The sequence below is a fragment of the Chlorocebus sabaeus genome, chromosome 14 (genome assembly GCF_047675955.1).
Source record: "Chlorocebus sabaeus isolate Y175 chromosome 14, mChlSab1.0.hap1, whole genome shotgun sequence".
Classification (NCBI taxonomy): Eukaryota; Metazoa; Chordata; class Mammalia; order Primates; family Cercopithecidae; genus Chlorocebus; species Chlorocebus sabaeus.
This window is the reverse complement of record NC_132917.1, coordinates 70302253-70315068: the sequence shown is the minus strand read 5'-3', so window position 1 is coordinate 70315068 and position 12816 is coordinate 70302253. Positions and strand designations below refer to the sequence as shown.

General features: G+C 47.3%; 1 protein-coding gene across 2 annotated transcripts in view; it reads left to right on the top strand.

Moving 5' to 3' along the window:
• TGFA (transforming growth factor alpha) overlaps window positions 1-12404 on the top strand; it is a 120944-nt gene extending 108540 nt beyond the window's left edge. For both annotated transcript variants that reach the window (XM_007970315.3, XM_007970317.3), the window contains exons 4-6: window positions 3189-3338; window positions 6320-6429; window positions 8802-12404. In XM_007970315.3, coding sequence (XP_007968506.1) covers window positions 3189-3338; window positions 6320-6429; window positions 8802-8809 — 268 coding nt within the window. In that variant the 3' untranslated portion in view covers window positions 8810-12404. The remainder of the gene's footprint in view (window positions 1-3188; window positions 3339-6319; window positions 6430-8801) is intronic.
• Window positions 12405-12816: the final 412 nt, after the last annotated feature.

The window sequence follows — 12816 nt, the reverse complement described above, 5'->3', positions numbered from 1 at the left end:
TTCCTAAGGGGCTGGGCCTCCTGCTGGGGTGGTTTTAAAGCAGAGCTGATTTGCAGGGGCCAGCATGCATGAATGGCAAATGTTCCCCTGGGAGAAAAGCATGGAAAGTCACCAAGGTGTGTCCCAGCCCAGGGGGTTGTCTCCCTTAGTGCGTTAAGATGGCACTGTCTGGGGGCACATTTGCACCTTGCCACACTGACAGCGAAGAGACCTCGCTACAGGACAATCAGCAGCCCATCTCTTGTGTCTGATCAGGTTTGTGTTTGTCACTAAATCACTAGCCCGGGGTATCTTCCAATCCAATTTGCATTAACCCAGAAAGGTAGCCTTATTGGGTGAGACTGTTAGTTCCCAAACCTCTAGAAGCTTTTGTTTCTTCATCTGTCAAACAAGGTAAGTAATAGCTGCAACCTCACAGGTCAGTTGTGATTGTTGGGATTAAAAGAGATGATTCATGTAGGAGTTTAGCCTACTGCTTGCAGTAAATATTACATGTTGTAATTAGCAGTTGGTTGCCACTATTTTATTTAAATGAAATTTACTGGGGTCTCCAGTATTGATGTGTTAAATCATAGCATTTTTAGAGCTGAATAATAGGCGAGGTGCTAGAATCCCTCTTTCCCAGGGCCTGCTGGTTAGAGTAGAAACGTTTCAAGTTGTGTGAAATTGTCATGGGTTGTTCACCTTCCTATACCCTGAGACTTTCACAAAAGACTCTGCAAATCCTCATTATGGTACCCTTCGCCAGGAGAAAGAAGCACTAACCCTAACCCTAACCCTAACCTTTTGCAGCAAAGTCTCATTGGCTTGTCTACAACTCCTGGTTACAAATCTGATAATCCACTCCAAAGCCCAGGCTCCCCGGCCCCATTCCCTTCAGTGGTTCACCAGAGGTTTCTGTAGAGCTAAGCCTGGCCCTGCCCTGCAAGAGCAAGAAGGCTGGGGCCAGAAGTGAAGCTGGTTGGAGAGGAGCAGTCAGAAAGGTGGGCATAGTCCTGGGGGGTTCAAGGAGGAGAGGTTAGGGAGATCAAAGTGAGCTATGGAAGAATGGATGGATGGGTGACAAAAAGGAATGTGAATGAGTCTGTAAATTACATTCTTCTGGAGAATGTGGTCCTTGGAATGGAGCCTGAGGAGGAGAGTGAGGAATGATATTCCAGGTGGAGAAGGTAGCCAGAGTTGAGATTCACAGTGGAGGGTAGTTGTTCATTCATTCTGCAGGTGTGTCCTGAGTCCCCACATGCTGGGAACTGTGCTAGGTGCAGTGTGTGAATTGGCAACAACTTGGATTGGCTGGAACCTAGGTGGGTGGGAGATAAAGTAGAGGGGTGGATTAGGGCCCTGTGGGAGAGGACTAGCCATCACAGAGGAAGCGCACAACTCAGGGACCTCATCTGGAAGGTCGGAGAGCCATCTGGGTGCAGGGTGAAAACTTGAGGAGCTAGAGGGAGGGACGCTTTGCAGGATTTTCTTGAGATATGGATGGCTTAGATTTATGCACTGCCTAAGACTGTTGCTTATCACCTCTCAGCCTGGAGTCTAATCCACGCTCCGCCTCCACCTCATAGGAAAGGGCCAGTGCCTGCAGGGAGAGCTGTTTCTTAAGACCTTTGCGTTTATGTAATTTTGTAATTAAAATCAAAGCAAGCAAACAAACAATAAAACCCTGTCCCTGTCCCATAGCCCCCTGAGCCATTGAAAGTCACTGTTCTTATTCAGAGTTTTGTGATCCCCTCTCAGTGTGCCTGGTCTTCAAAGGCCTTTTAATCTAAAAGTGAAGGTTAGAGGCTAATTAATCAAAAGATAAACTATTTTAAAAAGTTTAGCTATCATTGCCATGTCTAGGGGAGAAACAAAACAAAACAAAACTTTAAATCTAGCATAGGATGTGGGGCCGCTCTGCTGAGAAGTCCCCACCGGCAGGCCAGGCGCGGTGGCTCATGCCTGTGATCCTAGCACTTTGGGAGGCCGAGGCGGGCAGATCACCTGAGGTCAAGAGCTGGAGACCAGCCTGGCCAACATGGTGAAACCCCGTCGCTACTACAAATACAAAAATTAGCCAGGCATGGTGGCATGTGCCTGTAATCCCTGTTACTCAGGAGGCCAAGGCAGGAGAATCGCTTGAACTCAGGAGACGGAGGTTGCAATGAGCTGAGATCCCACCACTGTACTCCAGGCTGGGTGACAAGAGCGAGACTCCATCTCAAAAAAAAAAAAAGAAGTCCCCCCTGGCAAAGGAGGTGGTGATCTTACATTTCTATTGACAATAAGAATGTTACTCCATACAAAGGGACCAGTGTCTGAGCTAAGTATCTTTTATTGAGAAGAATCACATGCTTGGGGGATTAGTGGCTCAGGGTGAGGGGATGCCTGTAGAAGAAAATGACCATCCCATCCTTATGGCCAGGGCACATCCTGAAGCACTTTTGAGACCCACTCATGCATAGCAGGGGGCTGTGATTAAAAGATTAATGCCAAAGAACCTCTGAATGGTAGCAATACCAGGAATTACATCACCTGGTGTTGGCACCACACTGTACAGGCTACACGTACATTCAAACATGACCTTGCTTATGCCTTTACTAAGCCTGGTATGGAGGTAGACCAGTTATTGATGGACAGGAGGACACCAGGGTTCACAGGAGAGTAGTGATGTCTACATTCCTACAATGACCAGGTAGTAGTGCTGGGTAAGCTGGTAGAAACTTGAAGAACTAATTAAACTTGATGAAGAAGATAAAAAGGCAAACCACAGCCTATGTCTCCACTGGTTTCAGATGTTTTCTTTCTCATCACCAGAAATTCTGAAAATACACATTTGGTTTAAAAATAACCTGGATTTTTTATGAACTGCCAAAATGAAGCCTGTGTCATGAACACATTTACTGCCTTTATTCCTCCAGGATGTGGCATAGTCACAATAGTCATGGATTGCTTCAGGCGTAGCTTGCATCCGCAGATGACAAGGATGATTAGATTCTCCTTCCTTCTCCACATAAGTGGTGGTGCCTGCAGCAGGGATGCAGGAGGCATTTTGCTGACACCTTTCCCTCCAATTGCAAAAGCTGGCAGGGCCCCTTTGGGCTTTACCTGCAGGCTCTGGGTCCTTCCAGGCAAGCCCTCTGTGGAGAGCTAGGGTAACAAGACCTTTTGTCAGGAGGGTGCACTGACGTTCCTTTCTTCCCCAGCTGCCATTCTGGGTACGTTGGTGCACGCTGTGAGCATGCGGACCTCCTGGCTGTGGTGGCCGCCAGTCAGAAGAAGCAGGCCATCACCGCCTTGGTGGTGGTCTCCATCGTGGCCCTGGCTGTCCTTATCATCACATGTGTGCTGATACAGTGAGTACTTGCTGCTCCTAAGGCCAGGTCCCCTGCCCGCCTCCCCTGCCAGGGACATCTGCAGTACATCCAGATAACAGGGCCACCTCAGCACAGCTTATTGCTACGACATCTGAGTGGTGTCAGCAAAGCTAAATGCTACTTTGATGACTGTTGGCATGGCATGGCAGCCAAGCTGCATGAAGGCCTCGTACATCCTGGGTGGATCCCCAGCTAGGGGGTTCGTGCACCGTGGAGGCCAGTGCAGAACCAAAGGCATGCTCGTTCTTTCCACAGTTGTGTTGGAGTCTTCAGAATAGTGATGAAGTGGGCAGGTCCTCCAGAGAGGACTGGAGACAGCTCCTAGCCTCCTTCCAGCAGCAGCAAAAGTACTTTCTCTCTACAGAAGTCACTTTACAAATACTAAACCATGTCGAGGGCCATTGTTGCTGTTACAGGCTGATGGCCATCACTCTGTACAGCTCTTCCTCTTTGTCCACTTCTCTGCCCCTCCTCATCCTCCAAAACTCAGTTACTGTGTTGTATCTTCCAGGAAGCCTCCCTGGGGCCTAGACCAGGAGAGACCTTTTCAGGTGTGTCTTGGCCCCATTTGCTTGCCCATATCTCCTGACTGGACTGCTCTGCAGCGTCAGAGACCCTGGGAATACAGTGCAATATCTGTAGCATTTGGAACTATGCCAGATTTATTCCCTGGAAATATCTGAAGTCTGAATCTTAGGGGATTTGTTAGGTTTGTGCAAAAGTAATTGCGGTTTTCACCATTACCTTTTAAGACCAAAACCACAATTACTTTTGCACCAACCTAATATACCTGATTGGATAGGCACAAGGAAGTCTCAGAACAGTTAAAGGCTGCCACTCAATTCAGTGTAGGTTAACTCATGGTGGAGACGGTCAGTGGGTGGGCCCCTCTGGCAAGGTTGTGGTCAGTAGCTACATGTTGATGCAGGAAGCCAAACTTATATCCTCCAAGGTTGCCTAAGGTTTGGACAGATAAACAAACCGTCCCTTTGGTTTGTGGCTATTGAGACATCTGAAACACATGCCCCTGGTTCTGGTAACAGTGGGGCACCCCTTAGAGTCCCAAATTGTTGACAGTAGCCACAGCTTGCTCACATCCTTCTCCTGGACCAAGGCAGCACTGAGTGGTGAGGGATGGGGTCTGAGCTGGGTTGCCCTTTCCCTCCCCTCCAGGCAGTACCCATTCTGCTTCCAGAGGCCTTGGAAAAACATGTTTGCTGGGAGAAGACAAGCAGCTCTGGTTCAGACTGGGCCAGAGCCCAGGCTGGGCCACTCAGAAGGACTCTCCTCAAGGAGCAGGAGCAAGCTAGTGGGCTGCCAGCCTTACTTCTCATGGCCAGTAGCTGTGTGTGCTGCCCCATCCTTCCATTGTCCTGTTTCTGCGGCCAGGAGGGTCACAGGGACTTAGGAATAAGACTGGGGGCCCATGTGGGCCTCCCCAGAGGGACCTAAGAGCTAATTTTGGCAGACTGTCTGGAAACAGGAATGATCTAGATGCCTAGACAGCATCTTTCATTTCCAGGGAGGCAGCCAGTCCCAACTCCTGTGTCTCTTCCCAGCCTTGGTCTCCCTGCCAGAGACCAAGTTCAGAATTCATGAGCCAGAGACTAAGCTCTCACTGCTGCCAGGCTACTGGCTTCCTGGGCTTAGGGCCCTCCTGAGTTGCAGGGTCCAAGTTGGGACCAGCTTGTCCCATGCTGGAGGGATCTAGAGGCCTTGATCCCATTGCCCTGGGATGCTCCAGTCTGGGAAGTGACAAGGACAAGCCCACCTGGCTGGCTGACTGTGAGAAAGTAGTCATTGATGGCTCTGGAACCAAGGCCTTTAGAGCCCCCTGGCATGGGATGTGCTGTTTCCAGTCCAGACTCTGCAACTCAGGAGGGCCTCATGCCCAGGCACACTGCTCTGGGCTCTCAGTTTTCACCTGTGACATAAGCAGGTTGGGCAGGAAGGTCTCAGAGCCTCCTCCTTAGCCCTCCTGTCCAAAGATTCAGGGGCTACAGTAACCTGTCCAGCTTCTCACTGCAGGACAGTGCCAAGACAGGGACTGGGAGGGGAATCGTGAAATGCCCACTGGATACCAAGAGAGAAGCCCAGCAACAGGCTTATTTCTTCATCTCTGCCACCTGGCTCATCTTAGGAAATTTCTCCTAACTCCAGCCCTAGCCCAGGAACACATAAATTATATATGCATTAAGGTTAGAATGAGTGGAAATGAAGTTCTCCACGATATCCCAAGGGAAACGGCTGGCAGCGTCTGTGGGTAACTCCTCTCTCACTCAGTGCTTTCTTTTCTCTTCTTCTTTTGGGGCTTTTTTTTTTCTTGCAAACTCTGAAAACTCTCCATTCCTGCCCACAGAGGGAGGACTCCGGGTCACAAAGGTTTACAGAGAGGGTAGATGTTCCAAAACTAGAGAAGTTTAGTCCTGAAAGCAGGATTCAAAGCCATTGAGATCCATAACTCATTCTTCCATTTTTTTTCCATGGGTCAATTCAGCCATCCAAGTTCCCTGTTCTGCTACTGGCAATACCAGATGAATAACCTCTTCCTAAACCCTCACAGCCATGCCAGCTGGAGGTGGCCACTTTATCCCAGTCCTTTGTCCCAATTCTGAGGCCATTACACTTGTGGAGTTACCCACCTGGTTCTTTATCAAGAAAGCCAGGTGGAGGACCAGTTCCCTCTGACGGCTTGGGAAGATGGAGCCAGGTCGGCTTGCAGAAATGGAGCAAATACTTGAGGGCAGCCAACAGATGCTTCTGTTGTTGGCCAGCATCTGCCCCAAAAAACCACTGCCCTATCAAGCCCTCACCCCACTATGGTGCCTGTCCCTCTAGAAGCCCCCATGAGGAGCTGGTTTAGAGCTGGAGCTGCCCAGCAGCGCCCTTGGGCAGATGCTGTGCCACCCTGGCCCTCCTGCCAGGCTCCTGCCCAGACTGGGTCCCCTGTGTCTTTGCAGCTGCTGCCAGGTCCGAAAACACTGTGAGTGGTGCCGGGCCCTCATCTGCCGGCACGAGAAGCCCAGCGCCCTCCTGAAGGGAAGAAGCGCTTGCTGCCACTCAGAAACAGGTAACGAGCCTCTTCTCTGGTGGGAGACACTATTGGGTGGAGAAAACGACCCCTTTCTCCAAGTCAGGGCAGAGGTTCCTGGGGTATGAAGCAGAAAGAGGGGAGAAAAGGAAGAGACTGTCTCATTCTACCAAGTCAGGTTTACTTTATTCATAGGTGCCTTTTACTTAGTAGGGACCCCTTATATCCTGGCTGGTAGCTGTGGGACCTTTGACAAGTTACTCAACCTCTCAGAGCCTCGAGTTGTTTTATTTTGTTTTGTTTTGTTTTGTTTCTGTTTTTTGAGATGGAGTCTTACTCTGTCACCCAGGCTGGAGTGCAATGGTGCAATCTGGACTCACTGCAACCTCTACCTCCCGGTTTCAAGTGATTCTCCTGCCTCAGCCTCTCGAGTAGCTGGGATTACAGGCTGCCCACCACCACGCCCAGATAATTTTTGTATTTTTAGTAGAGACAGGGTTTCGCCGTATTGGTCAGGCTGGTCTCGAACTCCTGACCTCAGGTGATCTGCCCACCTCGGGCTCCCAAAGGGCTGGGATTACAGGCGTGAGCCATTGTGCCCGGCTTAGCCTTGGTTTTCTTATTCTTAAAAAGATGATGTGCAAATTGCATGAGTACTGATATAAAATACCTAGTATAGTGTATCACCCAAGTTGTAGGCACTCAAGAGATGTTCATTCTCTTTCCCTTGAGAAAGTCACTTCCCCTTTTTCATCTGTAAAAGGAGGCATTTGGCCTATGGAAGGTCTCTAAGGACTTTAAAACCCTTAGATCCTATGATCTTCATTAAGTTTACCTTTTTTCCTGGACATTTTCACCAACGTCCATAAAGAAGATTGGACTTCAGGATGTGGGGCCCAGCTTGCACCTCAGGAGCCTCCTCGGAGCATCAGTGGCTCTGGGCTCATGGAGGTGAAGAGTCCTTCATCCAAACAGGGAAGGAAAAGTCTCACACTGGCCAGCTTTTCGGGGATGCGGTTTTGACCAAGAGAGCCCATCGTAAAGTTCTTCTTGAGGACATAGTGAGTCAGAAGATAGTCATTAAAGCGAATCCACCCAGAAGTGTCCTTCCCTAGTAAACAGTTGGTGTTCAGAAGTTCCAGCGTCCATGGAGAGGGTAGGGAGGAAGGCTGCTGGGAGGCTGGATACACGTGCGTTCATTAGAGCTCGTGGTCATCTGGAGGGAGCTGAAGGCTCAAGAACACATGCGTTTGTTCTTTATTTCAATCACCATAGTCACTGTGTGCAGTAAGTGAACACACACAGACTGTGCAGGAGGAGCACTTGAGATTAGGAGCCACAGCTCTTGAGGATGCAAATCCATTCAGCCTTACAGTGGCCTTAGGAAGAGGATGGTTCATGAGTGATGTGGGTAAACTGAGTCTGCTGACAGCCTGCTTGGGTCCCACTGGGAGTCAGTGGGGGAGTGAGGATGAGAACCAGGGCCTCTAAAGACCCCTCTCCACATCTCCTTTCAATCACCTTGGGCTAATCCATTGAGCTAATGAAGGTAAATCTTTTTGTTTTTTCTTTTAGCACCAATAGAAACATGTTTTTAATCTTTTAAGAAAATTTGTAATAGATTCTGTAGCATTTGTCTGAACCTAACAGAGTCATTTGGGGTGGAGTAAGTTTCTCGTTAATGTCACTTCTTCTCTACCCGCATTTAAGAAGTTAGCTCTAAGCCTGGGGATGGGTCTGGCCTTTAGAGATGGCCACCTGGGCTGAAGTCCCTCTCCCTCAGATGGTGCATATCACCACCTCATGTAGCACCCGCCAGGCCTGCTGAGCCTAAAGGATGGGTGAACCGGGGTGCTCACCTGTGAGCACCTCCAGAGGAACCATGGCAAGGACCTAGAAAGATGTGCAGACTAAGCTGAACTCAGGAACTGAGGATGGTCCATGCTGCCTCACCACAACAGATACAGAGGATACCCTCAGGGCCCAGCCATTGAAAAATAAATGGGTCCATTCTTGTATGGCCTCAGGGGAAGCCTTTCTGCCACCAGAGCCCTGGACCAGGGCTGCCCACCAAGTCACCCCTTACAGAAGCTGGCTGCAGGCCAGATTAAAATGATACCCTCACAACAGGGGGCATCCCCCTGCTCCCCCACGTATGCCTTCCTTCTGCTACCACTCACTCACTCCCTCCCTCACTTTCAGTCTCTCTAGCTTCCTTTGGCACTGAAAGCACAATGTCAGAGGTTGCGGTCCCCAAGACTGAACCAGCAGAATTTGGACTCGGGCCTAACTCCCCGAGAGAACTTGGTGACAACTGGCTGTGCCATCTCCAAATCTCTTTCCTAAGCTTATTTTCCCAACATGGCCAGGGTGTGGCCCACAGTACCTAACCTGTTTTTCCTTCCTGCCAGTGGTCTGAAGAGTCCAGAGGAGGAGTTTGGCCAGGTGGACTGTGGCAGATCGATAAAGAAAGGCTTCTTCAGGACAGCACTACCAGAGATGCCTGGACGTGCCACAGACCTTCCTACTTGGCCTACAATCACCTGTGCAGCCTTTTGTGGGCCTTCAAAACTCTGTCGAGAACTCTGTCTGCTTGGGGTTATTCAGTGTGACCTAGAGAAGAAATCGGTGGACCACGATTTCAAGACTGGTTAAAAAAAGAACTGCAAAGAGACGGACTCCTGTTCACCTAGGTGAGGTGTGTGCATCAGTTGGTGTCTGAGTCCAGATGTGCGCAGTTGTCTTCTGCCAGCCATGGATTCCGGGCTACATATTTCTTTTTAATGGGCCACCTCCCCACAACGGAATTCTGCCCAACACAGGAGATTTCTATAGTTATTGTTTTCTGTCATCTGCCTACTGGGGAAGAAAGTGAAGGAGGGGAAACTGTTTAATGTCACATGAAGACCCCAGCTTTAAGAGAAGCTGTATCCTCTAACCACGAGACCCTCGACCAGCCCAACATCTTCCATGGACACATGACATTGAAGACTGTCCTAAGCTATCGCCACCCTTGGAGATAATGTCTTATTTATTAGATGGATAATGGTTTCATTTTTAATCTCTTAAGTCAATGTAAAAAGCATAAAACCCCTTCAGACTTCTACATTAATAATGTAAGTGTTGCTGACTGAAAAGCTATACTGATTAGAAATGTCTGGCCTCTTCAAGACAGCTAAGGCTTGGGAAAAGTCTTCTGGGGTGTGGAGATGGAACCAGAGGCTGGGTTACTGGTAGGAACAAAGGTAGGAGTTCAGAAGTGGTGCCATTGAAGCCACAAAGCCAGTAAATGCCTCAATACTTTCTGGGAGAAAACTTAGCAAATCCATCAGCAGGAATCTGTCCCCTCTGTTGAGGAGAAAGGAAGAGTGTGTGTGTCTACACACAATAAACCCAATACATACTGTACTGCTCAGTGATTAAATGGGCTCACTTCCTCGTAAGCCCTTCGTGAGTATGTTTAGAAATAGAGCATTAGCCACGAGCCATGGGCATTTCAGGCCAAATCCATGAAAGGGGGACCAGTCGTTTATTTTTCATTTTGTTGCTTGGTTGGTTTGTTGCTTTATTTTTAAAAGGAGAAGTTTAAGTTTGCTATTTATTTTCGAGCACTAGGAAAACTATTCCATTATTTTTTTTTTCTTCATTTCCATTCAGGATGCCGGTTTTATTAATAAAAACTCTAACAAGTCACCTCCACTATGTGGGTCTTCCCATCCCCGCAAGAGAAGGAGCAATTGTTCCCCTGAGCACCTGGGTCCGTCTGACCCATGGGACCTGCCTGTGAGAAGCAGTGGGCCCCTTCAAATACAGAGTAGATAGCTCATCCCTAGGAATTTTCATTGAAATTTGGAAACAGAGTAACAAAGAAATAATACATAAACTCCTTATGTGAGGAAATGCTACTAATATTTGAAAAGTGAAAGATTTCTCCCTATTAACTCTTAAGTGCACCTAGCTTATTACATCTTGAAAGGTACATTTAAAATATGTCAAATTGGCTTGAACTTTTCAGAGAATTTTGTCTTCCCCCTAATTCTTCTTCCTTGGTCTGGAAGAACGATTTCTATGAATTTTCTCTTTTTTATATATATATAATTCAGACAATTCTGACCCGTGTCTTCACTTTGGGCACTCTTATTTAACAATGCCACACTGGAAGCACTAAATGCAGACCTCAGATCTGTTCAGAGCTGACCTCCCAGCAACATAGTTGACACAGCTCCAGGTTTTTAAATTATTAAAATAAGTTCAAGTTTACATCCCTTGGGCCAGATATGTGGGTTGAGGCTTGACTGTAGCATCCTGCTTAGAGACCAATCAATGGACACTGGTTTTTAGACCTCTATTGATCAGTAGTTAGCATCCAAGAGACTTTGCAGAGGCATGGGAAGATGAGGCTGGACAGATGGCAGAAGCAGAGGTTCTCTGCAAAGACTTGAGATTTAGTGTCTGTGAATGCTCTGGTTCCTAGGTCCAGCAAGTCGCACCTGCCAGTGCCCTCATCCTTATGCCTATAACACACACACAGTGAGAGGCCTCAAATATACACCTCCCTAGAAGTGCCTTCGAAGTCAGTTCTTTGGAAACCAGCAGGTCTGAAAACGAGGCTGCATCAAGGCAAGCCTGGTTAGACCATTGTCCATGCCTCAGGATAGAACAGCCTGGCTTATTTGCGGATTTTTCTTCTAGAAATCAAATGACTGATAAGCATTGGATCCCTCTGCCATTTAATGGCAATGGTAGTCTTTGGTTAGCTGTAAAAATACTCCATTTCAGGTTAAAAATGCATCTTCTAATCCATCTCTGCATGCTCCCTGTGTTTCCTTGCCCTTTAGAAAATGAATTGTTCACTACAATTAGAGAATCATTTAACATCCTGACCTGGTAAGCTGCCACACACCTGGCAGTGGGGAGCATCGCTGTTTCCAATGGCTCAGCAGACAATGAAAAGCCCCCATTTAAAAAAATAACAAACATTTTTTAAAAGGCCTCCAATACTCTTATGGAGCCTGGATTTTCCCACTGCTCTACAGGCTGTGACTTTGTTTAAGCATCCTGGCAGGAAATGTTTTCTTCTACATGGAAAGATAGACAGCAGCCAACCCTGATCTGGAAGACAGGGCCCCAGCTGGACACACATGGAACCCAGCCAGGGATGCGCTGGCCATTGTGTCCCTGCGGGAGAGATGGGCAGAATGGCCCTAGAGTCCTTTTTCCTGAGAAAGGAGGAAAAGGTGGGATTGACACTCAGCCACCCACACTGGTAAGGGAGGAGAATTTGTGCTTCTGGAGCTTCTCAAGGAATTGTGTTTTGCGAGTACAGAAAACTGTCTGTTGTCTTCAAGCCAGGTTTTCCAGGGCACATGGGTCATCAGTTGCTTTTTCAGTCAATTTGGCCGGGATGGACTAATGAGGCTCTAACACTGCTCAGGAGACCTCTGCCCTCTAGTTGGTTCTGGGCTTTGATCTCTTCCTACCTGCCCAGTCACAGAGGGAGGAATGACTCAAATGCCCTAAACCAAGAGGATGTTGCAGAAGTAAGACAAGCATGTGTATATTTTTAAGTGTTCTACCATAAGACCTGTTCTCCCTAGCCATTGATTTACCAGGCTTTCTGAAAGGTCTAATGGTTCACACGCAGAGAGAGAGAGTACTGAAAAAGCAACTCCTCTTCCTAGTCTTAATAATTTACTAAAATGGTCAACTTTTCATTATCTTTATTATAATAAACCTGATGCTTTTTTTTTAGAACTCCTTACTCTGACATCTGTATATGTTGCACTGAAAAGGTTAATATTTAATGTTTTAATTTATTTTGTGTGGTAAGTTAATTTTGATTTCTGTAATGTGTTCATGTGATTAGCAGTTCTTTTCCTTAATATCTGAATTATACTTCAAGAGTAGTGAGCAATATAAGATGCAATTGTGTTTTTCAGTAATGTGCATTGTTATTCAGTTGTACTGTACCTTATTTGGAAGGATGAAGGAATGAATTTTTTTTCCTAAGTCAAGACTGGAGTGTTTCTTTAATGAGATTAGGATACTGCTCAAGAAAATGAAGACTTTTCTCTGCAAATGTGATTGATGCGGAAAAATTAGATGATCTGTTACAAAATGTGGAAATCCTATAATTAACCATAGTTGATCCCTGTCTTCTTGAAGAATTCAAGTTCTCTGAAGCTCTTCCCAGTATATAAGTACTTAGCAGACTATGCGTCCAATAATGCTAATTGATGTGGTGGAAAATATACAATCTCTGCCACTGCAGGAATTGAAATCTGGTCGAGAAGACAGACAGATATGCTGAGAATAATTCTGGACTATTTCTAGACAATACAAATAAGCCATGAAATTATAAGGTAGAGAATATATGTTAACAGTGGTGGTTCTCAAAGCATGGTTCCAGACCTGCAGCATTGGTAT